Below are 26,576 nucleotides of genomic sequence, written 5' to 3' on the forward strand. Positions count from 1 at the left end.
CTGGCTTCCTACAGACAACTCACCCACCAAACCGAAAGAGTGATGCTCTGAATTGAGATGTAACCAGCAAACATGATGCAGATGGTGCCTGAATTCAAGGAGGTGGATGATATCTCCGAGTAGAAGATAAGCAGGTTTGCTCATGCTTAGGTCATCCAACCTTCTGCTTCTCAACATCCTACAAGACTTGAGAAATGGGGACCAAGGACTGGGAGTTCACTGGGGGACACTTCAATGAGTGATATATACTTTGTTGCTAGAGTTAACTAAGTCATTCAAAGGCATAAGTGGATGACAACTTTTCAGACATGAAAAAACAAACAAAAGCTAGGGATGGACAATTTACAAATTGATCTAATTGTTTCTCAATGCAAATGGCTCTCCAGCTGATAACATTTCAGAGCACGCTGTACGCCTGTAGATAACAAGTGTGTCCCACAAGGTTATGTTATTTATCATAACCCATGTTTTTATTATTTTGCTACCATAGAGCACACAGACTCAATAATATTGCAGCCGCCGGTTTTCCTGCTGATGACCTCACAAAGGAAGATGTCACATTTACTGCCTCATGGAATGCATGATTTTTCCACTAACGAGATTGCATCGTATAACGTCTCCTTGTTGATGACAATGTGGACCTCTTTTTGCTTTTATTTAAGTTAGAACAAAGAGCTGACTACTTATGACATCACTAAACACATGCTTTACGTCTGGCAGTGACATCTTAGAGTTCCGTCTTGCGGCTAATAACATAACCGAACAGTCTGCTGATGATGACAGCACAGAGCTCATTGCTTTCTTTCTGATGTCCTCACAAGTCATGCTTCCTCAATGCTCCTGAAAGGTGGAGGGTAGAAATAGAAATGTTCCTTCTCCCTTTTATTCTTTGATCTATTTATTTTTCTCTTTGTTATTCTGGAAACCTAATCAAGAGCCGCTATCAAATTCCTAAGGCCACAACCAGTCCTCAGTGAGTTTGTTCCTTAACAAATGCACTTTCAGATATAACAAGAAGCAACTTAGCCGGATCTACCCCAAGGGTACACGTGTGGATTCCTCCAACTACATGCCCCAGGTCTTCTGGAATGCTGGTTGCCAGATGGTGGCACTCAACTTCCAGTCGCTAGGTGAGTAGCTATTCTACAGACTGGGGCAGAAAAGTTGTTTGGTAGTATCTCTTTGTAAAGTCTAGGGTGTTTTTCAACATTGTGAGATGTTTTGTTGTGTGTCTGTAAATAAATTTTTGCAGCATGAAATCTCTTCTAGATTCCACATGCTTTACACCAGTCCACTATCTAGTTGTTGGGTCCGGAAGTGTCCTTGTTTTCCTAAAACTTTTGTTTGTTACCTTGTGGACTGTAGTTGACATAGGCAGAGCCCCCGTATAAGGTCAACCATAATCACACAGTGCCTATGTGCATTGTGAGGTAACCACCATGTTAAAATCTTTTTTTCCGCTGTAGGGTACAGAGGAGCATTGACGGTCTCCCTTCATTTTTCGATGAAGGTTGTTGAGAATTCCTCGAAGAACAGAATTAAACGGTGAGGGAATAACCAAGAAGAAATGCAGAGCTTCCACTCAACCATAATTACATTCAGAGGCATGTTATCGAACCAGACTCACTTATTGTGTGTACAGCAAGGAACAGGGCCATGCTCCTACACCCATGCCCCGCCAGATAAACAGAGCAAATGGATGGAGGCTATCAAAAGAAAAATGGAGAAAGGCGCTGCGATTCAATCGCGGATTGCAAACTCAAACACCTTGTTATCCTGGTTTTTCCACCAGCATTGGAAGGATATACAAGAACTTATGTCGCATCTCCCAGAAAAATATCACAAAAGATCGAACAGTATAATAAGGGGCAGAACAATATCGACAACTCATGCCTAAAGTCAACGTTCAACCCTGCGGACAAAGCAGGCTAACAACTGGCTACAGGGACAGGGATGAGTCGTGCATGGTTGTGTATCGCAGGTATTAAACCTGAGGTGCAATGCAGTATTATTGACTACGTCCTCACAGGGAATCAGCTTTCTGTGCCAGTAGTGGACCAGATTCTAGAAGAGTTGAAAAAGTCAAATGAGATGGCAACATCAATGGGAGCCCTAAAATTTACAGGCCCACATTCAGAAGAGGAAACCTTTGAGAGAGGAGAGGCCAGTGGAGGAATAGTTTTAGAGCAAAGAGTCAGAAACACCCATGGACTGGCCAATTTCTTTGTCCCACACAATGTCAACAGCAATAGCTTAAGCTCATTTTTGGCCAGAGGGAAACCAAGAGGCAGAAATTCCAGAGAATGTGTTTCTTGCTCATTCAATTGACTCGGACACTCCTCCACCTAGACACAGCACACCAGTATATGGGAGAATAAAGGCCTTCCTGAAAAACTGGGAGGCCATTTCCACAGACGAGTGGTTTCTAAATGTTTAGCATGGTTACTGCATGGACTTTATACAAAAGCCACTAAAAAAATTGCCAAAGCACAGCCATTACAAAAAATGCCCAGTTACAAGTCCTACAGAGAGAGGTGCAAGAAGTGTTGTTAATGAATACAATTGAGAAGGTGCCTCAAGAAGAAATCAACTCAGTTGTGTGCTACATTTACTTCCTAGTGCCAAAGCAGGTCCTGACCATGCAGCCTAATATAGATCTATGCTTTGTAAAAAAATAAGATCCATAAAGACACAGATATTTCAGATGACAACCTTTCATGATGTTCTTCCTTCGCTAGAAAAGATGGATTTTTTTAACAGTAGCCTTCAAGACGCCTACTTCCACATCCCCATTCACACAGAACAGTAGCTAAGGTTTGTAACAGAATGGGAATACTAGCATTTCAACATCCTGCCACTTTGAATAAAGTCTGTGCCAAGAGTGTTTACCAAGATGCAGGCTGTGGTATCAGCACACCTCAGAAAACAGGCCATACATGTTTACTGGTACCTAGATGATTGGTTAGTGAAAGCAAACAACTTTCGACTTTGCAGAGAGAACGAGACCATGGTAGTATCGCTGCTATACATACTATGGTCCACAGTAAACAGATCTAAATCATCTCCCACTTCAGAAACAAGGAGAATATCTCTAGGGGCAGAACTAGTCACAGAGTCATTAGCAATGGCATACCCGACTTTTTAGAGTGCCCAGGCCATGCAAGCCAAAACTCCCCTCTACCAGACGTCACAATCTATGATTGTGGGGACAGTACTAAAACTCAGAGGGACCAAGGCTTCTCACATCCACTTTATTCCAAACACAAGACTACACATGAGATCAGTACAGGATTGGATGAACAATTAATAGGATCAGCCAGCAGGCACGTGGGAGGATTTAGTGGTTGGAACAAAGTCAGCCAGGGACTGGTTTGGTGGTACCCAACAAATATGATCAAAGGGTGACCCTTCAACCCACTATTACCACAAGCTATAATTTCCACGGAAGTCTCGACAGTAGGTTGGGGTGCACACGTAGAAATTAAAGATAAGGGGGTTGTGGTCAGCACAAGATGCAAACAGGCACGTCAGCTTTCATGATTTGAAGAAAATCTCCCTAGCACTAAAGGCCTTTCAGTCTGCGGAAGGATACTATGTAGATACTGACAGACAACTCGGCATTAGTGATTTACATCCACAAGCAAGGGGGGATAGAATCATACCCACTGTCACAAGTGGTCTAAACAATTTGGAACTCAGCCATTTCGAAGGACATTTCATTATTAGCAAATCATGTCCCAGGAATGTAAAAGGTACAAGCGGTGAGTTAAGCAGACAGGTAAGTTACATGCACAATTGGGAGGTAAAGCAGTCTGTGGTAAATACATTATTCCAATAGTAGGGAAAACCAGGGGTAGACCTCTTTACAACACCAGAAAAAACAAATTGCCAGTGCATCCAATCCAGCCACTACTATCCTCAGTGGTTAAAGAATGCCCATTTGATGCGCTTGTATGGAATATCTCTGTTCTCTTTTCACCCCCATACCATTAGTCCCACCAGTTCTACAGAGATTCTGAAGTTCTAACATGACTGTTGATTCTCATTGCCCCAAGGCGTCCTCTTCAACCATGGTTCTCACATCTATTACAATTGGTGAAACACCAGTATGTCGAAATCTCCTTGGACAGGCACACTGACCATCCAATAAGAGAAATAGCGGAATTGAACACCATAATCTACCAAAGGCTACATTCTGTAGTAGGGGATCTCTGTTATAGTCATAATCTAGTGAATAGTCCCGCCCATGTGCGTGGACCCCGGCAATCAAAAATAATCTCTTAAGCTGTCAAATCATGCAGAAACTGCAAAGACACTTAAGAGAGAATTTAAAGACAAATAATGCAGCCTATATCCACAGGCTACACTGTCCAGTACTTCAACTATAAATTCCACCAAGTAACACCACACACAACACAGCCTGCCCAGTTTCTACCATAGAGAAACTTGCCTCCACCAGTAAAAGACTCTGGAATGATAGAGAGGAAGGCATGGACAGACAAGCCCCATAGGCTGCCATTATGTGGCTTAAAATAGGATACTGTGCTTTTAAGAGAACTTTCCAGAACTTCTCTCAGTATCCCAGAATGCATAGCAGGTCCCTCTACTTTCAGTTCTTTTTTCCGGCTCCTGCTAACAGGACCCTGGCATTGAGCTCTCCCTTGTTTCAAGGGTTTATTGGATTTTTTCTCACTTTTGTGCTTAAAAGTGTTTGAGTTTAGCTTTCTTGTTGCTTTTCTTCTCTTCTGTGTTGGTTCAGGCGTTTTAGGGCTCTAAAATGCCTGGTCTTTTTGACAAGTGCCCAGCATGTGGAAGGAAGAAGGCCAAGAGTGATCCACACGACGTCTGCATCGTCTGTCTCCCTGAAGATCATGTCCCTGAAGACTGTGTCATCTGCCAGCAGTTTACAGCTCGGACTCTGAGGGACAGGCTGAAGATTAGGCTGTCAGGCCTTGAGGAGAGACGTCTGGGCAGGCTGGGAAGGTTCCCTCTGCCTCTGCTGAGGCCTCTGGGGGGCTCCCCAGAGGCAGGAAGACCAGCAAACGGTCCCGGTCTCCGTCGACGTCGATTGCATCGACGACGACGTCGAGAGGGATGACGGCGGTGTGTTCCCCATCTCCCCGGGGCTCCGGGTCGAGACGGCGTGACGACTCGACGTCGAAAGGCCTGGAGAGGTCGCCGTCGAAGAAGCCACCGTCAACGTCCTCATCGTCGTCGGAGTCTTACTATCGACGTCGGAGACGAAGTGACAAGCATCGGCGCTCGCCGTCGAGGCGACACCGCCGATCACCGTCGAAGCATCGGTCGACGTAGAGGGGCTCCTCGACGTCGAGGGCCTCAAGAAGGAGGAATCGACGCTCGTCGTCGAGAACGGAACGTTCGGCGCCGCGGAGGCGGCGTACGGCGTCACGGAGGAAGAGGTCGACGTCGCGGGGGCGGCGTTCGACGTCGTGGAAGAAGGGGTCGACGTCGCGGAGGCGGCGTTAGACGCCGGAGTCGCGGAGGCGACGTTCGATGCCGGAAAAACGACGCTCAGCGTCGAGAAGGAAGAGATCGGCGTCTAGGAGTCATTCCCCCTCTCCTAAACGGCGCAAGAGGGATTCTGGCCCCAGAAGTCAGGCTGCTTCTAGTGGAGGACGCAAGAGGAAGCGATCACCTGCTGATGGGGCTGGATCTCAGCCCCCTTCGCCTAAGGGGTCACCGGGCTCGGTGTACTCAGTGGTGTACACACCATCTCAGCCTGGTTCGCCACCTCCGCCTGTACCCAAGGAGGACCCCCCCACCAACCCTCCTCTTCCACCAGGCGGCCTACCGCCACCGATTCCACAGCATGGTCCGGCCCCTCGGTCGGTGGTAGCTCCGGTCCCTCCGCCGAGGTCCACGTCGTTACCTCCTTTGCCTACACCTCCTAAGGGGACACCGAAACATAAACCCCGGGAGGAGCCAAGGAAGACCCCACCACGGAAACCGTTGGAGCAGCCACGGGCTGGCAGATCTCGCTCTCGCTCTAGCAGGAGGGAGAGATCGCGACACAGATCGTCCACACGGTCGAGACGCCGCCATAGGAGGCACGGCTCTCGCTCTCACACGAGGTCCTCAGGGACCAGGGACTATTTTCCGACCTTGTCGGGGTCACCAGACACGAGGGTTTCTCCAATTGATGACCTGGTGGCGTTCCATGATGTCCTTTTAAGGGGCGCTGCGAAGTTGGGCATACCCTTGACGGTGCCTACACCTAAGACTTCAGTCATTTTCGAGACATTGCATCAGAAACACCTGTCTCGTCCACTGCTGCCCCTGGTGCCGGGCCTGGAGGAACCAGCTATGGCCCTTTTTCTCACCCCTGCGGTGACGAAGGCGGCTCCATCGAGATTGCTGAAAAAGTACCGGGCTCACGATTAGGACCTGGCCTTTCTGAGGGCGGAACCCCCTCCGGATTCTGTGATTGTGACGGCGGCCCGCAAACAACATGCCACTACCCCGTCATCCACGGTTCCCCCGGATAAGGAGTCTAGATGGATGGACTCAGCAGGGAGGAAAGTATGTGGAACGCCGGCGACCTCTATGAAGGCTGCGAGTGCCACGGCGCTGTTGGGACGCTACGACAGCGCCCTCTGGGACTCCCTCCAGCAGTTTGCGGAGCACTTACCTCGCGAGAAGCGCGAGGACTTCCAGGAAGTGCTGAATGAAGGGATGCTGGTGGCAAACCAGATTATCAGCGCTGCAGCAGACTCTTCCCTGTTGGCAGCTCATGGGTTTTGCCATGGAATTAACCAACGACGTCACGCCTGGCTCCGACTTACGTCCCTGAAACCGGACGCACAGCAGAGGGTAGCCAACCTACCATTCTCTGGCGAGACCCTCTTCGGGAAGCATGCGGATGATGAGATGGCCCGCATGAAGGCGGAGGCCGAAACGCTCACGGCTGTGGGCCTGGAGAAGCCTAAAGACACGAAGAAGTCGTACCGCCCCTTCCAACGGCGGTTCGGTGGGCAAGGCAGAGGACGTGGCCAAGCTTCGGGACAGTCGCAACAACAACAACAGTTCCGTAAGCCGTTCCAGAAGCGCCAGAGGGGCAGAGGAGGCCAGCAGTCGGCTCCGGCACCCAAGGGCCAGACTGGGTCTAGGCCCTAGGAACCTACTTCCCCCGGATCTGTTACCCACTCCGGTAGGGGGAAGCATTCAATTTTTTCTGGCAGAGTGGAGAAAAATTACTCAGGACAAGTGGGTGCTGAATATTGTTTGCAATGGATACAGTCTTCGGTTCACAAGCCCGCCTCCAGTGATTCCACCGGTCAGCTCGCAGTTTCAGCTGCGCGAGCTTCAGGCGGAACCGGATATCCTGTTAAGGAAAAGGGCGATAGCAGACGTACCTCTGTCCCAGAGAGGAAGAGGTCTGTACTCCCGGTTCTTCCTGGTTCGCAAGAAGGACAGAAACGAGTTCAGGCCCATTCTGGACTTGCGACAGGCAAACAAATGGATTCGCAGGGAAATGTTTCGCATGCTGTCGTTGCATCAGATTTATCCTCAGTTGCAACAGGGAGACTGGCTATGTGCTGTAGACCTAAAGGATGCTTACTTCCATGTGCCCATTGCACACAAACACAGGAAGTTCCTGCGGTTCCAAGTCGGCGCCAATCATTATCAATACACAGTACTCCCATTCGGACTAAAGTCTGCGCCGAGAACATTCTCGAAGTGCATGGCGGTGGTAGCAGCACACCTACGGAAGAACAAGGTGTTTGTCTACCCGTACCTGGACGATTGGTTGATCAAGGCATCCTCCTTCTCGGAAGCGCGAGCACACTTCCAGAAGACGTGCGTTCTCTTGAACAGGCTGGGGTTGCACATCAACATGTCCAAGTCTGTCCCGACTCCGGTCCAATGCATACAGTACTTGGGAGCCTCCATCAATACGCTGTCAGCAAGCGTGTCTCCTTCGGAAGAGCGACGATTATCTCTCCTTCGGAAGGCTCAGGCTCTTATGACAACTCCATCTACAACAGTGAGGACGGTGTCTTCTCTACTGGGATCGATGGCCTCTTGTATCTTCCTGACGCCACACGCACGGCTGCACATGAGACCGCTGCAGGAGTGCTTGGAAGACCAGTGGGATCAGAGGAAAGGATCTTGGGACGACAAGATACGATTGTCTCTGCATGCTCTTCAGTCGCTGAAGTGGTGGTGTTCGGCGGAGAATCTCCTGAGAGGGGTTCCCTTCCACAAGGACATTCCCTCGCAGACTGTCGTGATGGATGCTTCTCTCCTGGGTTGGGGGGCGCACTCCGGGAACCTACAGATTCAGGGAACGTGGTCCCCGATGGAGGCCACGTATCACATCAATTTCCTGGAACTCAGAGCTGTTCACTTGGCACTGAAGGCCTTTCTTCCGTCCTTCCAGACCAACTCTCTGCTTGTACAGATGGACAATACCACCACAATGTATTACCTCAACAAGCAGGGGGGCTCGAGATCATGCACTCTGTCACAGGAGGCGCAGGCGATCTGGCACTGGCTTCTAGCCAGAGGACTGACGATAACGGCCACCCATCTGCCAGGTGTGCAGAATGTTCAGGCAGACGCACTGAGCAGACTGGTTCAGGAAAATCACGAATGGGTCATAAACGACGAAGTACTAGGAGAAGTCTTCGCAAGGTGGGGAACTCCAGACGTAGATTTGTTCGCCTCCGCCGAAAACAGCAAATGCAGAGACTTCGCCAACAAGGTACTACCACTACCAGCAGGGGACGCTGGGGAATGCGTTATGGATCAACTGGACGAACAGCTTTCTGTACGCCTTTCCTCCCATTCCCATGATTCCGGCGGTGCTCATCAAGCTGGCCCGGTCCAGGGCTCGGATGATACTCATTGCCCCAGAGTGGCCCAGGCAGTGGTGGTTCACGGACCTGCTTCACCGGTCTCTCCTTCCTCACATTCGGCTGCCGTGCAGGCCGGACCTTCTCACGAAGTTCGGGGGACGGATGTTACACCCCAACCTTGCGTCTTTGAGTTTGGCGGCATGGCTCCTGAGAGAGTGCAATATGGCCATCTGAATCTGCCTGCGGATTGCATGGACGTACTGAAGGAGTCTAAGCGACCTTCCACTCGGATATCCTATGCTTACAAGTGGAAGAGGTTTTGTATCTGGTGTGCGTCCAAGAACTATGACCCGACGACGTGCAAGGAAGATGTCATCCTTCCTTACCTTCTACATTTGGCGCAGTCTGGACTTAATGTTAATTCCATTAAGGTTCATCTCGCTGCATTGACTGCCTACAGGAAATGCCCTTCACAGACTTCCTTTTTCCAGATCCCTGTGATCAAAGATTTTCTGGAAGGTTTGAAGAAAGTATTCCCTCCTGTCAGGCTTCCTTCGCCTTCATGGGAACGGAATGTGGTGCTGTCCAGGTTGATGAAGGAGCCTTTTGAACCCATTCATAAGGCTTTGTTGCAGCACCTGTCCTGGAAGGCGGCGTTCCTCGTGGCCATTACATCGGCCCGCAGGGTGAGTGAAATTCAGGCGTTGTGTTGTACTGAAACTTATACTGTATTTCATGCTGCTAAGGTTGTTATGCGTACTCACCCTAAATTTCTTCCCAAGGTTATTTCTGATTTTCATGTCAACCAGACCATAACTTTGCCTACGTTTTTTCAGAATCCTTCGTCTCCAGCGGAAAGGGCTCTCCATTCCCTGGATGTTAGGAGGGTGTTGAAATTTTATCTGGATAAAACCAAAGATATTCGTAGGTCTGACCAGTTGTTTATTAATTATGGATCAGTCAGGACGGGTCTTGCTACCTCTAAGCAGTCCATTTGTAGGTGGATTGTGTCCTGCATACAATTGTGTTACCAAAAGGCTAATAAGACCTTAGGAGGTAAGCCTAAGGCTCATTCCACCAGGGGCAAAGCTGCCACGACGGCCTTGCTCCGTAACGTGCCGATTGCTGAAATCTGCAAGGCAGCCACTTGGAAGTCGGTTCATACCTTTGCTAAGCATTACTGTCTGGACTCTGATGCCAGGGCAGATGCTCAGGTTGGGCAGGCTTCGCTGCGGAATTTGTTCGCACAGTAGTGGCGTTATTTTCTTTCTCCACCGCCGCTTTGGTGTGGGGATGGGCTTGCCATTCTATTCACTAGATTATGACTATACACAGAGATCCCCTACTACAGAAGGAGTAGTTTCTGTCCTGTAACTCCAGTTCTGTAGTAGGGGTATCTCTGTTATAGTCATAAGCGCCCGCCCTCCTCCCCGGTGGAGATATTTCTTCATGTAAGGAATGCGACAGGTCTGGCGTTCTTCGCCTTCAAAAAGAACTGAAAGTAGAGGGACCTGCTATGCATTCTGGGATACTGGGAGAAGTTCTGGAAAGTTCTCTTAAAGGCACAGTATCCTATTTTAAGCCACATAATGGCAGCCTATGGGGCTTGTCTGTCCATGCCTTCCTCTCTATCATTCCAGAGTCTTTTACTGGTGGAGGCAAGTTTCTCTATGGTAGAAACTGGGCAGGCTGTGTTGTGTGTGGTTTTACTTGGTAGAATTTCTAGTTGAAGTACTGGACAGTGTAGCCTGTGGATATAGGCTGCATTACTTGTCTTTAAATTCTCTCTTAAGTGTCTTTGCAGTTTCTGCATGATTTGACAGCTTAAGGGATTATTTTTGATTGTCGGGGTCCACGCACATGGGCGGGACTATTCGCTGTGTTTCAAGTAATCTCTAAGTGGCGCTTTGGCAGAGGTATTGTGGTGAAATTGTGTGCCTTTAGCTGCCTGTTGACGATCTTTGTGCTGTGCCCTCGCTGCTGCTTTTGCTTTCACTTTTGCCCTCCATTTTGTGTTTTCCTCTCCCCTGACCCGCCTCTCTGATCCCGCCTCCCAGCTGACCCTCCCACGCTCCGCCCCCTCGCACAACCATTTAAGCCAGATGGTCCCACGCGCAGCGTCCACGCGCTTCGGACACGCCGAAGGTGCGCCAAAGGTAAGCCCGTCTACGCCCGTCCGCGCCTGGACCACGCCCAGCGCCAGACCCCCTGGCCCCCGTCCCTCCCAGCCCCCCCGCATTACCTACGATGCCGCCACCCTCCTAGCCCTTAACCCCGGTCGCGCCCCCAACTGCGTCCAAGCCGCTCCTGGACACACCCATGGACCTTTCTCTTGCTCCTGCAAATTCATCGGCACCGACAACATCTCCGCTACGACCACAACACAGATTCCCGACCCTAACCACCTACAATGCATCCTTCTCAACACTCGATCAGTCCACAGACACGCCATTGACCTATGGAATCTACTAGATACCATCTCCCCAGACGTCGCCTTCCTAACAGAAACATGGATGAACGCTTCCTCCGCCCCAGACATCACCATTGCCATCCCTGAAGACTATAAGATCACACGCAAAGACCGCACCGACCACACAGGAGGAGGAATCGCTATCGTCCATAAGAAATCAATCCGCATCTCAACCAGCTCTGACGCCAACCTCGCTAACTCCGAACACCTTCACTTCCAGATCCAAATCGACCCCAAAACCACACTCAGAGGCACCCTCCTCTACAGACCACCAGGACCCCGCGCAAAATTCAGTGAAGACATCACTGACTTCATCACCCCACACGCGCTCCCCTCCAAAGACTACATCCTTCTGGGAGACCTCAACTTTCACCTTGAAAAGATCAACGACCGCAACACCGCCACCCTCTTAGACAACCTCGCCAACCTCGGACTTAAACAACTGGTCACTTCCCCCACCCACATCGCAGGTCACACACTCGACCCCATCTTCACCTCCAGCAATCATGTCTCCTTCAGCCACACTACGGATCTCCTCTGGACTGACCACAGCTGCGTTCACTTCACCTACAACAAGCCAAAACCCACCATCCACCTCCAACCTACCCTGCAAAGAAACTGGAACAAAATCACCACGGACCAGATCTCCGCATCGCTCCTTCTAAACACCCCAGCCCTCTCTTCTAACGCAAACGAAGCCGCCGCCAACCTCACCCTATGGTTATCCAACACCGCCGACACCTTAGCACCACTGAAAAAACGTCAAAGCAAACCTGGCAGCAAGAAGGCCTCATGGTTCAACGATGATCTTAAGAAGTCCAAGAAACTCTGCCGCTCCCTGGAAAAGGCCTGGAAAAAAGACCCAACCACTAGCACCAAGGACGCCTTCAAAAACGCCACCCGCACTCACCACCAACTAATCCGAAAGGCCAAGAAAACAGCATTCAAGGATCGACTTGACATCAACGCCCACAACAGCAAGGAACTTTTCAACATCGTCAAGGAATTCTCCAATCCCTCGGCCAACTCCAACGACATCACCCCCTCTCAAGCCCTCTGCGACTCCCTAGCCTCATTCTTCCACAACAAGATTGCAGACATCCACAACAGCTTTGACAACCAACCCGGAAACCAACCCACCCCACCATTTGCTGAACATTCTCCCCCCGTGAACACCCTTAACGACTGGAACCCAATCTCCACTGAGGACACCATCCGCCTGATGAACTCCATCCACTCAGGATCCCCCACAGACCCATGTCCTCACCACATCTTCAACAAAGCAGACTCCGTCATAGCACCGCACCTCCGAGACGTCATCAACTGCTCCTTCAACTCCGCCACCTTCCCGGAAGACTGGAAACACGCTGAACTCACCGCCCTTCTGGAAAAACCCACAGCGGACCCCACCGAACTAAAAAATTACCGCCCCATCTCGCTCCTTCCATTCCCGGCCAAAGTCATCGAGAAAGCTGTCAACAACCAGCTCGCTGCCTTCCTCGAAGCCAACAATTCCCTCGACTCCTCACAATCTGGCTTCCGAGCCAAACACAGCACTGAGACCGCCCTCATCGCAGCAACAGACGACATTCGAACTCTACTGGACAATGGAGACACAGTCGCCCTCATACTCCTCGACCTCTCTGCAGCATTCGGCACAGTTTGCCACAGCACCCTTTTACAACGCCTCAACAACATCGGAATCCAAGGAAAAGCACTTGAATGGATCACCTCGTTCCTCACCGGAAGAACCCAGAGAGTCCGCCTACCACCATTCAAGTCCGAGGCCACCGAAGTCATCTGTGGCGTACCACAAGGATCCTCACTCAGCCCCACCCTCTTCAACGTATACATGAGCCCCCTCGCGACCATCGCACGCCAACACAACCTCAACATCATCTCTTACGCGGATGACACTCAACTAATCCTTTCTCTCACCAATGACCCCAGCACCGCCAAAACTAACCTACACGAAGGAATGAAAGAAGTTGCCGAATGGATGAAACAAAGCCGTCTGAAACTGAACTCAGACAAAACAGAAGTCCTCATCTTAGGTACATCCCCCTCTGCATGGGACGACTCCTGGTGGCCGGAAGCCCTCGGAAAAGCACCCATCCCGACAGACCACGCACGGAACCTAGGCGTCATCCTGGATTCCTCACTTTCAATGAACAGACAGGTCAACGCCGTCTCTTCATCCTGCTTCAACATTCTCCGCGTGCTCAGAAAAACATTTCGCTGGATCCCCACCGAAACAAGGAAAACAGTCACCCACGCTCTGGTCACGAGCCGACTCGACTACGGTAACACCCTCTACGCGGGCACTACCGCTAAACTCCAGAAGAAGCTCCAACGAATCCAAAACGCCTCAGCCAGGATCATATTAGACATCCCACGCAACGAACACATCTCTGGTCATCTTAAAGACCTCCACTGGCTACCCGTCAATAAGAGGATCACTTTCCGACTGCTAACCCACGCACACAAATCACTCTACGACATCGGACCAGAATGCCTCAACTCACGACTGTCCTTCTACACCCCCTCCCGCCAACTACGTTCTTCCAACCAAGCCCTCGCCACTGTACCTCGCATCAACAAAACCACCATGGGAGGCAGATCCTTCTCATACCTGGCTGCTAAGACATGGAACTCGCTCCCCGCTTACCTTCGCCTTACCCAGAACCACCTAGCATTCAGAAAGCAACTTAAAACGTGGATATTTGACAAGTAATCCCCCTCCCCTTCTAAGCGCCTTGAAACCCTCTGGGTATGTAGTGCGCTATATAAATTCTCTGACTTGACTTGACTTGACTAGATTATGACTATAACAGAGATACCCCTACTACAGAACTGGAGTTACAGGACAGAAACTACTCCTTACATATCATTAGGGAAGCCCAGAGAATATCCACTAGAATATGCTACACTTTCAAGTTAAAGAGGTATATATTATGGTGGCAAAACAAGAAAATGCAACACATACTCCATCAGGACATGGTCATAGTTGAAAATCTCAACATCCTTTGAAATGTAAACATCCCTATGCTTTGAGTGTACATTTGTTAGCCAATGCGGTTTGCCTTAAACAGATATACACACATAGCATTTCTCTCACCCCCACTGATAAAAGTTGCATGCAGGGTGCAAAGAGGTTTTTGCTGCCAGGGAGATACCGCCTAGGCAGTGGAATCTTAACCTAGTGTTAGCAGGGTTAATGAAAGTGCCATTTGACCATATACATAAAGCCACACTCTGACATCTTACATTGAAAACGTTGTTCTTGGTAGCTATCGCGTCTCTGAGAACAGTAAGTGAGATGCAACGTCTAACAGTACATGAGCCACACTTATCCATACACAAGAGTTAGATCATAATAAGGACACACTCAGAATTCATGCCAAAGGTAATCTCGCCTTTCCACATCAACCAGACTATCACTATAACAGCCTTCTTCCAAAGCCAACTGATGTGGCAGAAATGGCCCGCTACTTGCTCACTGTCAGGAGGGCGATTATGTATTATATGCAGGTGACACACAGTTTCTGATAGAGATATCTAACCACAGATTCTTCACCTTTTCAATATTTCCCCAGGTGTCAGACTGGATACAGAAAATCTTCAGCAGTACCTCTGCATGCCATCAGATGTTGGCAGCGGTTTATTCTCCTTGTCATTTCGCCCTGGACATGAAATGTGTGGGCCTATATATCTGCCACCCGTGCATGCTGCCATCAGTTCCTTTCCTTCTATACCAACAGATGTGGAACTGGAGCTACACCTCGTCTACTTAAGACCACTTTCTTGATAAAAAAACATTAACAGCGTGCAAGGGAAAATGCCAACTTCAAAATCAACATGACTCAAACTTTGTAGGGTATGTCGCAAACAAATGTCTGTGACTGACCTACATGTAGTCTGAGGTTGGACCGTAACTCCAAGGCCTGCAGCGACTGTTCTTAAATGCACACCAAGGCTGTTTGATACCAGGCATCAAAACTGTTCATGGCAAAACACTACAAGACTCTGAGGCACAATAGGTTGAAGTCCAAGGGCAAGTTCTCCTCCCGCTCACGAGTCCATTGCTGGACCTGGATTGGTTTAGTCTCCCGGCTCTGCCACAGAAAACACCACCTCCTGTATTGTTATGTGAAGGGTGTAGGAGGGTCTTGATCTCCCACGTCATACTCAGGAAGTCAAAACCAATGTCTTAACAGGTGTTTCAGCCTTTCTAAACAATTTCTGAGAGCCTCTTTCCATTCATTGAGGCTCTTACTCGCACCCTTTTGGAGATAGATTCCAAACCTTGCTCGGTCCCACCTGTTAATCAGCTGATCGCAGGTGTCCTCGCCCTGCCGGGTGACCCTGGCTTACTTTCCAAGCACTAGCGCCTTGACGCCTGTATCATTTGTTCCTGCTCTATAATTTGATCATTCATTCATTCAGCATTGCACTCCTGAGAGCCTTGTGGTGCAGGCTCCAGCCAACAAGGTGAACCTAAACTTGTTCCCCATACTCCCTCTGACAGGAAATTGGAGAAGATAGAATCTTTTTATAAGCAGATCTTCTTCTCTTTTAGATGCCAGGCTCTAGGTTCGGTGAATGCTAGTTGCTTCTTAGGTTACTGCTTCAACACCTTGTGGAACTCAGTGGCCCAGGCACTGCCCCTAGTCCTTGCCATACTTTCTTAGGATATCAGATGGTCATGAACCAACCAAGGTCACCATTCATTGTGGGCTGGACAGCATTGGTTCCCTTGGTTGTGCTATTGCACTAGTGTGGTCCTTCGCATGCTGGCCTGGTTGCGATCCACTGGCATTTGGAGATACATATAGGCCAGTCTTATCGATACTCATTTGATGATTCCTGACTTTTTGAGGATAAAGCAGATGCAGTCCTTAGCACTTCAAAGAAAGCGTTGCCACAGTGCGCTCCCTGGATCCCTTTGCTCCTATCATTAATTTCACTCCCTCCGTAGCTACAGTAGGGTATTCCTGTATCACCAACAACCTCAGCCAGTACCGCGATCTCACCAGCCTGTTTGTGGCCACAGCGGGGTGTGCACGGAAGAGGGCAACAGGATCAACGCACAGTCCAGACTTACGCCCCCACTAGCTGCACCACCTAAGCCTCTTTAGCGTGCCTTAGATGATACATAGCCACCCTTTTGGAGGCAGGATCCATAAGTTGCTGTCAGATTGGCAGGCAGTAGCTTCAGACAAGTGGGTTCTCCAAGTTGTTCAGTGGAGTTATGCCTTACCATTTCTCGAAACCCTGCTGCACCTTTCACCATCCTCAGACTGGCTGGAGGAGGACCATCTGTTTCTCCTAAGGCTGTAAGTGCAGGCACATTTGGCCAAAGGACCCATAGAGAAGGTACCGGCCCCAGAAGTTGGTTGTGTTTGCTGTGCCTGTTATTTCTGGACCATTTTTTAACTTTGCTGTATAAATTACTTTCTGCAGATATCCAAGTGCAGAATGCTCACCCTAGCCCAAGTCCTGTTTTCTGTGAACCCCGGAGACTGGATTGTAGCATTGACCTGCAAGATGCTTGTTTCCATATCCCTGTTCTGCAGACCCACAGCGTTACCTGCTGTTCACTGGTGGCAGCCCATCTTTGGTGGTTGTGGGTGCCGTCTTACCCTATCCTGAGGACTGGCTGTTAAAGGCGGGCTTGCTCTAGGCAGTCGTCACCCACCTCCAGACTATGGTGAACCTCCTGACATCTTTAAGGTTTACTATCAATGCGCCGAAGTCACACCTGACTCCTTTGTAACTCTCTCTCCTTCATCTGGGCCTTTCGGGGCATGGTGTAGTTTCACACGTACACCCCCAGAGAGGAGAGTCTAGAACATTCAGACTATGATCCTGATTTTTCAACCCCTGTCCTGTATCTTAGTGAGAATGACTCTGAGGCTGCTGGCGCTTATGGCCTCGTGCATCCTGCTGGTTAAGCACTGCAGATGGCATTAGTGGGTTGTACAGTGGGATCTGAAGTCCCAGTTGGCCCAGCACCAGCAGAATCTTTTCCACCTGGTCCAGATATCGGAGGAGACTGGAAAAGATCTGCAGTGGTAGCTGCAGGATCACACTTGGGTCTGTGACTGAATCCTCTCCTTACCCCACCTAGAGCTCACAGTGTTGACCAATGCATCGCTTCTGTGTTGTGGAGGTTCTCGGGAGAGGTGAAGATAAGCAGCGCCTGGTTTCCAGCAGAGGCCTGGCTCCATAACAACCTTTTGGAGTTGAAACCCATCCCCTTGGTGTGGAAGACATTCCTTCCCTCCATTAAAAGGAAGCTGGTGCAGGTCCTCATAGTCCACCAACATCTGGTATGGAACAAGCACGAAGGGGTGGGGTTGTGGACCCTGTGCTAGGTAGGCTTTGCATTTTTGGACCTGGCTGTCCTGCTAAGGAATCTTTCTGGTGCCACACCACCTGGAGGGTTCCCAAAACTGACAAATTAATCCATCAATGCCTTGCAGATAATGAATGACACCTACATATGGAACTTAGGGCTTTGTACACCTTACCACCGATACCTCTCCTGCCCCTATTTCTGAGGAATGTTTGGACCGACTGGGCTCAAGTCACCCTAGACGTCTCAGATTGGGCACTGAAAGTAGGGTATCATGAACTCCTGTGCATGAGTATTTGTCCTCCATTCAGGCAACCTCTTCAGGAGGATTTTCTGTTGCAGCAGCTTGGCTGGCTTCTGCACCCGAACCTCCGCAACCTACAACTCCATGCTTGGAGATTGAGTGACAACAGTTACAGTTGAGTGCTTTCGAACTTCTTCCAGAAGATGTTGATATCATCTTGGCAGCCAGGTATCGCATGACCAAATATATATTTGGCTCTTATCGGTATAAGTTTTTGATCCGGTGAGCTTCTAAACAGATTGACCCAGTCCATGCCAAGCTGTCTGAAGTTTTGTTGTTTGTTGACCCTAGCCCAGCAAGGCCATTCTTGGGGTATTGCACCGTTACAACGCAACTTTTACAACGCACTACCATTACATCGCAACTTTTACAACGCAGGATCCATTACAATGCATGCCTTTACAACGCATGTCATTACATAGCAGATGCTATTACAACGCATGCCATTACAACGTAAGTATAGGTAAGTATATAATTTTTATTTTATTTTATTTAATATTATTTAATTAATTTGATTAATATTAAATGTACATAAATATATTTATTTTTAGGTTTTAGGGCTGGGTTTGGTTTTTGGGGTACAGGGGTATTTTTAGGTTTTAGGGCTAGGTTTGGTTTTTGGGGTACAGGGGTATTTTTAGGTTTTAGGGCTGGGTTTGGTTTTTGGGGTACTGGGGTATTTCTCGGTTTTAGGGCTGTGTTTGGTTTTTGGGGTACAGGGGTATTTCTCGGTTTTAGGGCTGGGTTTGGGTTTTGGGGTACCCGGGTATTTTTAGGTTTTAGGGCTGGGTTTGGTTTTTGGGGTACAGGGGTATTTTTAGGTTTAGGGCTGGGTTTGGTTTTTGGGGTACAGGGGTATTTTTAGGTTTTAGGGCTAGGTTTGGTTTTGGGGGTACAGTGGTATTTTTAGGTTTTAGGGCTGGGTTTGGTTTTTGGGGTACAGAGGTATTTTTAGGTTTTAGGGCTGGGTTTGGTTTTTGGGGTACAGGGGTATTTTTAGGTTTTAGGGCTAGGTTTGGTTTTTGGGGTACAGGGGTATTTTTAGGTTTTAGGGCTGGGTTTGGTTTTTGGGGTACAGGGGTATTTTTAGGTTTTAGGGCTGGGTTTGGTTTTTGGGGTACAGGGGTATTTTTAGGTTTTAGGGCTGGGTTTGGTTTTTGGGGTACAGGGGTATTTTTAGGTTTTAGGGCTGGGTTTGGTTTTTGGTGTACAGGGGTATTTTTAGGTTTTAGGGCTGGGTTTGGTTTTTGGGGTACAGGGGTATTTTACGACTTTAAATAAATTAAATTAATTAAATTAATTATATTATTTACAATTTTTAAATTAATTAAATTACATTAATTAAATTAATTATTAATTTATATTTATTAAAATTGAATTAATTATATTAAATTAAATTATATTATTTACAATTTAATTTATTTAAATTACATTAATGAAATTAAATTAAATACATTAAATTAATTACAATTTTAATATTAATTAAATTTTAGTACTTAAATTAAACTAATTACTTTTTTTAAATTAATAAAATTACATTAATTAAATTAAATTAATTAAATTAACTTAATTACATTTTTTTTAAAAAGATATACTTACCTATACTTACGTTGTAATGGCATGCGTTGTAATAGTATCTGCTATGTAATGACATGCGTTGTAAAGGCATGCATTGTAATGGATCCTGCGTTGTAAAAATTGCGATGTAACGGTCTGCGTTGTAAAATAACGCATTGTAACATCATAGATCCCTTTCTTGGGCACCATTAACGGGTACTTGTTAGCTCTTTTAGCATTTTTACGGTTGTTGGACCAGCTCTCATCATTCAAATCACTAATTGTCATGCTTTTCGTCAAGGGGTTAAAATATATGTTTCCCACCTTCTATGTTTATTTTGCTTCAATGGGAGTTAAGTTTGCTCCTCACATTTCTCATGTGTGCACTCTTTGAACCTCTCCACAGTTGCTGTTCTTGGCATGTTACCCTCAAAACAGTCATCTTGTCTCCATAACATCAGCGCAACAGGTTAGAGAGTTGCTGGCTCTTGTCTGTTAACCCACCCTACACAACTTTTTACTTGGACATGCTGGTTCTACGTGCTAGAGCCTCCTTCCTTCCTTAGGTAGTGACTCCTTTTCATGTCGACCAGCGCATCACTGTTCTGGCTTTTTTTGCTTCACCTCACTCCTCTAAGGAGGTGAACAGACTTCACTGGCTTGACCCGAAAAGAATTCTCAGCTTCTACATTGATCGTACCAAATTAGGTGATTGATTAGCTGTTTATTGGATTCTCTGGAGCAAAAAAAGGCAAGGCTGTGCAGAAAACGATCATCTCACGCTGGATAGTACTCTGCATTAACAACTGCTGTGCACTCACCCAAAAGCAGCTCCCTGAGGGTTTGTGAGCTCATTCTACCCGAGCCAAAGCTGCTACCGCTGCTTTGGTATGGACGATGACTGTTCTGAACATTTGTTAGGTTTCTAGGTGGACATCACGTAATACATTTACATGACACTATTGTTTTGCAAGCCCTGCCTGCCGGAAAGGGCACTTTTCCTGTTCAACCCTTCAGGACTTTTTGGTTGGAGTTAGTTCACAGACCCACCTCCTGGACAGGACTACTCTGGTGTCAATTCAAAAGGTGAGGAATATGCAGTTAGAAGTTTCTATCAGAAGAAACAAGTTACTTACCTTCTGTTAATTTATGATAAAGGGTCTAACTAGCTGCAGGTTCCTCACCGACCCTCCTGCTTCACTGTAAGATTCCAACGTAAAGATATGCTCACTGGTTACAATTGATCTGATTTTGTCTCTGCGTTTGTGGCAAGGACGGTTCAGAAAGCAACTGATAACCAGTTTGCATGAGTGATGCCTTTATGTGCCTGCACATGCCACATCTGGCGCAAAGTTATATTGATGCGGAGCCACCGGCTCGCAAGTGTACTGCTGAAGATTTTCTAGATCCAGTCCAACGCCTGGGGGGGAATATTCAAAAGGTGAGGAATCTGTGGTTAGATAGTCTCTTCAAGAAAGAGCATTACCGAAGATATCTTGCTCCTCAGAAAACCACACCAGTTCTTCGTGGGCCATACAGCTCAGGTTCTAGGGATAGCAGTTTAAAAAAGTACCATTGGTAGATGTGCAACACAGCCTATTCAGCTGTGTTGCACATTAGCAAACCAATGTTGCTTGCAAAATCAGGGTCCCTGTCTACATGGAAGAAGAGGGCAACTATGGCCTTTATGGCAAACTTCTCTATGCAAGAAATATGCAAGGCAGCGACATGGACCTTAGACCGTATTTTCACAAAGCATTACTGCATTGATTTTCAATCATGCAGGGAGGATGAAGTTGGACAAGTTGATTCAGAAATATGTTTGCTTTCACTCCCTCTTCTGTCCACCGCCACAAGGCAGGTAATACTGCTAAATAATCTGAGCAAAGCATGTGAATCTAGAAGAGAGTTTGTGCTGCAAAATAAACCAGTTACCTTTAATTATGGTTTTGTAGCTTGAAACTCTTCTAGATTCTCATTTGACTCTCTTACCTCTCCATTGCAGGAGCTTAGCGGAAGGTAAAAATCTCTTTTTTCTATATGTCGACATAGACTCTTCCATAGACTCTTCCAGACCTAACCACTAGATGGCACAATTGTGTATAACCTGCAAATCTAAAAGTGTTTCAAACTGCAAAACCATAATTACAGGTAACTGGTTTCTTTCATCTTTGTACCTACCTTACAAGTTTTGGTTGAGCTTATGCTTTTGTGCTGGTGTTCACCAGCTGTTGTTTATGCCGCATGCCTATTTGATGCCACTCTGTGAGTGACCGTGTCTTCTAATGCAGATCTCCCAATGCAGTTAAATATGGGGATCTTTGAGTACAATCGGCGCTGCGGCTACCTCCTGAAGCCAGAGTTCATGCGGCGAATGGACAAAACCTTTGACCTTTTCACTGAAGACATTGTGGATGGAATCGTGGCCAACACAGTGAAAATCAAGGTAACATGCTGGTGGACAGGAAAAATACATGAGGGCGGGAGTGTAGTCTAAGGAAGTCAAAATGTGTATTTGCATAGTGTTTAAATCAAATTCAGAGTCCCCACAAAATCTTTACAAATATTGGGATGTTGAGCTAGTTGCATGTACTTGATGGGTTAGAGAGAGACAACATGAATGTGTTGAGCCACCGCAATTCAGTGGCAGTATTCTGAAGATCCCTCACTTCGTCTGCCTGGTGCCGGAGGCTAGAGAAAGGCAGATGCTGTAGGATGACCAGCATTATAAAGCATCTTCATCAAATATTTCAAATATTTTTTCATAGACCTAGAACAACACCCAACTGCTAGGTTCAAATCTCAACACCACACTAATCGGACAGGTCATTTGTTATGAACTACTTTGATGTTTTCAAAGGAGTTGCTTTGTCTAAAATATCTACTTGACTATTAACTCTCAATCACATAAGTACCTGTGCAGGCCACACATTACAAATTATAAATGTACCTTTATTACTTCAGAATCAGTTATCCAGTCTTCTCAGTAAATTCCTCCAGGACTAGGAATGGCAAGCCATTTGCTGCAGGATACCAGTTTTCATGTTGTAAGACCTATTTCATTGCAACTCTTTCATTTCTGTAGGGTTAAGAAGGTAACCCGACATCTGTATATTTCAATAACACACAGTGAGGTAGATTCTGCAACATCTCACTGAGTGTCCACTTCTTCAGAGTTCCAAAATATCCATCCTCTGTTTGTGTTTTGGATCCTGAGCGTGCAGTGAGAATAGATTGTGCTGGGTTGTATATTTTGTCACCACTGTCTTTGTCTTCCTGGCTGCTCATCTGCACTCACCTGTAGCTCATTCTGTAAGCAATTAAGATTCTTGCGATTGCTGAAATAAATTTAAAAAGCGCCTAATATAAATATTTGTGAACAGGTCAAGTAAGACCAAACTTTTTTTAAGCAAGCATTTCTTTATGTGTAGAAAATTGTTAACTAAATCATTCTGCGAACCAAAAAGTGCCTTACCATTTTTAGGTCTCGCCTTTTCCATTCCGAAGGAATGGGAAATGGAGAGAATTCAAGTGCTCAAAATACTCGTGAAACCAAGGGTTTTTTGGTGCGGTTTTCTTTGAGTTCACGTGAATCACGTGACCAAACAAGCACGCGCATCAGCCTCCCTCCCTCCCTCCTAATTGCATTTTTTCACGGCTGCCACCACATCAAAGGGCTTCTCCCAGCGTGTGCTCTGCGGCTTCTCCTCCCCTAATTATTCGTGGCTGGCCGGCCGTACTTTCAGTTTCCCGGCCGCTCATGTTTTGTTTTGTAATTGAACACTGGCTGTTCCTACTTGAAGGCAGCTTTCCCCTCTTCTCCGGCCACTTCCTTTCCTCATAAACCACCACAGACTTTCTAATGGAAATTCCTCTGAGACGTGTCAATAGTGCAAGCTGTTGTTTACTCTCAGCCTTGCAAATATTACAAATTCCGAGAAACTTCCATTTACTCTTTTGCTAAGGCAGCTCAAACATCTCTCCCATGGTCAGAATTAACTGACTGCAGGGCATAAGTGATCATTAAATATGGCTCACTTATCCCGTCACTCCAGCGCGTCTAAAGTTCGCCAGCACATCCCTTTTTAAAGTAAATGAACAAATAAATAAATAAATAACTCTGATACAGGCACGCGGCTGATTGAGCACCTTTTAATTACCAGCCCATAAATACGGCTTCTCATTGGCTCAGCGGGCGCCTTTGATTTCGGATAATGCGGACTGCTGACTGGGCCGAGCTCTTTTCCAATAAGGCGCGGGCAGCAGGGCCGGGGACAGGCCGGGGCCCTCGGAGAGCGTCACTGACAAAGTACCTATCGATCTCGGGCGCAGGCGTGCTGCTCGCAGCATTAAAAGGACCTCTTGATTGCTCGCATTCCGCCCTGGACGTGTAACAATTAGGCAGATGTAATATTTTCTTGTATTACACTAAAATCAATGGGCCTCCGTGCTCCAGCGAAGCGGAGTGGTGAGGGATGAGCCGAGGGCTCGCGGAGGTCAGACCTCGTATCAATCTCGCCCTGGTTAGCGCTCCTGTCAGAGCTCGGTGTGCATTCAAGTTGCACAAATAAATGTGCGTGTATGCATACAAATGACTCACATCGGGAGATCTGCAACAGGAAGATGGGACCTCACACAAAATCCCTACTAGGAACAGGAGAGGCAGAGACGCCTGAGTGAAAATTGGAAAATGTTATGAAGGTGACTCTGAAAGGTCTGTAGGGTACTAATCAGGCTAGGGCTTAGTGGAACAACGAACCACAAAGAGATACCACTATGAAAATACAGCAACGCTGTAATACAAGATGAGTATGAAAAAGGAGCCACACACAGAAACCCAACAATTAACTACAGATAGGAAAATACATTCACAGATGCATCTCAGCACTAGATGACAACAGGTACACAGACAGCCTAATGACTAACCCCGGTGCAGATGTACAAACAGAAGTGCAAACCAGCATTGATCACAAATACAAACATGCAAGAAGCTCAACAATAAATATAGATGTACCGAGGAGCACAGACAGCTCAACCACTAACCAGAAATAAATACACACAAAGACGTATAGAGTAATTGCTAACCACAAATATAGATGTACAAACCCACACGTAGTCAAACAACTAAACACACACACATACAGACAGACAAACAGTACTAGATTAATTAGTTACCATAAAAAAAGCACACCCCTCAAACACTAGCCACAAACACTGGCACATTAATAAGGCATTCACCACACATATTGAATAATGCAAAGCATACAAACTTAAAAACAAACAGCCAACAACAAATCAGAAATAAAGCTAAAAACATAAAGACTACCAAGAAACCACAGCTGTAGATGCATAATACACCAAAAGCCCAACAAATAACATGTATAAAAGTACAGATATCCAATGAACGATGAGAGAGCACATGAACACATTTACCAAAATACAACTAGACATAACAAATAACACACCATACAAGAGGTTTGGAAACAAGTATGCAGTCCAACAATCAATCATGCCTACAGATATAAACAAGCATTGGCATAGCCAATAAGTCTCGCTTTTGGGACCTTATAAGTCTTTAGCCATGCAACAGTTGATGTTGTTGCACCAAGGATATTGTGATACATAACTAAATACTTATAAGGTCCCAAAAGCGAGACCTATTGGCTATGCCAATGCTTGTTGGGATTTAGTTCTTATGTGCAAACTCAGGTCAAAAGCAGAGATATAGATTATTTTGGATTTGTGAGTTGTGAAAATGTATCTCGGATCTACTCATTGTTTTGTGCAGCATTGCTGAATGGTTCAATGAAGAAACGTAAACTCTGGCCAACTGAAAAAATTGCAAATGTTGTTAAAAGCAATAAGCTGTGTCAAGATCACTGGCCATTCTAATGCCTAAAGTCTATACAAATACAACATGAGGCAACCACCCCTTTAAGATGAGATGGTAAAAAAGGTATTATCTGCGATTAACATGTATAACATGTAAAGCTATAATCAGTCATAATATGACATTGAAATAAAATCAGGAGAATGGTAAATGTTTGTGCAAGGGGTACAAACCAGCACAGCTTTTTGTATCTCTCTCAGCACAGAAGCACTGAAAAGCCACATTCAGTGTAAAGAATCACCAGTATGTAGGCCACGAGGCTCTGAGGCCATTGTTGTAACTAGGCAGACGACCGGAGCAGTTCGAATTGACAGATTAATTCCAAAGAGTAATACTATCCCAGTGACACGATTGGTCCCGCGGCTGGTTCCATTAAATTGAAGAATCTGCTTCATTACTACTACACTAAGTGGGGGTCATGTACTTCTGACATCTACCACGATTGAGCAACCTATGATGAAGACCGTTTGTCAGCCCACCAGTTCGTCTCTCATAGGGGGCACCCGACCGGGTCCCCATGTGAGTATTCCCTTTTCCTTTCTCACTTTACCGGTGTCTCACTTATTTCACGGTCTCACAAGACTGAACAATCGCCATCTGATTGTCCCCATAACCCTTGGTCCTGAAGAGACCCTGCACTGTAAAAGGGTCGAAACGCGGTCGACTGTATTTGAAAGCGAACCAGTTTAACAGCTCTGACTATTGTACACAGAAGCTGGAATCATTACTAAGTTAATTTTTGGTCGCCTTTTTAAAAAATTGTGGAAACCAAGCTGTACACGTTACATGTTTTTCACTGTTTGTTTTATGGTTCCATTTCACTTGGGGACACAAAAGCACTATTGTTTTTTCTTGGTCTGTGTATATATATATATCAATCTGAAGTTTACGAATCTCATAAAAAGAATTAATGTGAACATAAAGTCAGCAAGGCCCTCTTTCTTTCTGACATCACCTTAACCAGTTTTTGTGGTTGCGATTGTGCATTTGATTATTATAATCGATTAGCCTAACTTTCCGCTGGAACCGTTGTTTCTGTTACACGAGGCTCTGAGAAGCCACACTCTGAGCCAAATCGATGCTAAAAGCTCCTCCGCAACTGGCATTGAAACTGGCACCCATGCCTCCTTCGACACCAAAGTCGACCAGTAAAGGATCCATCTTTGAAAAACTCTCCA

At 46.8% G+C, this 26,576-nt stretch overlaps 1 protein-coding gene across 1 annotated transcript in view; it reads left to right on the plus strand.

Moving 5' to 3' along the window:
* Nucleotides 1–26,576, plus strand: part of LOC147672913 (1-phosphatidylinositol 4,5-bisphosphate phosphodiesterase beta-3-like) — a 187,592-nt gene that overhangs the window by 40,900 nt on the left and 120,116 nt on the right. Inside the window, exons 8-9 of the mRNA XM_086947925.1 lie at nt 1,006–1,130; nt 21,800–21,954. Of these exons, the coding sequence (XP_086804051.1) occupies nt 1,006–1,130; nt 21,800–21,954 (280 nt within the window). The remainder of the gene's footprint in view (nt 1–1,005; nt 1,131–21,799; nt 21,955–26,576) is intronic.

The sequence above is a fragment of the Lissotriton vulgaris genome, unplaced genomic scaffold (assembly GCF_964263255.1).
Source record: "Lissotriton vulgaris unplaced genomic scaffold, aLisVul1.2 SCAFFOLD_1881, whole genome shotgun sequence".
Taxonomy (NCBI): domain Eukaryota; kingdom Metazoa; phylum Chordata; class Amphibia; order Caudata; family Salamandridae; genus Lissotriton; species Lissotriton vulgaris.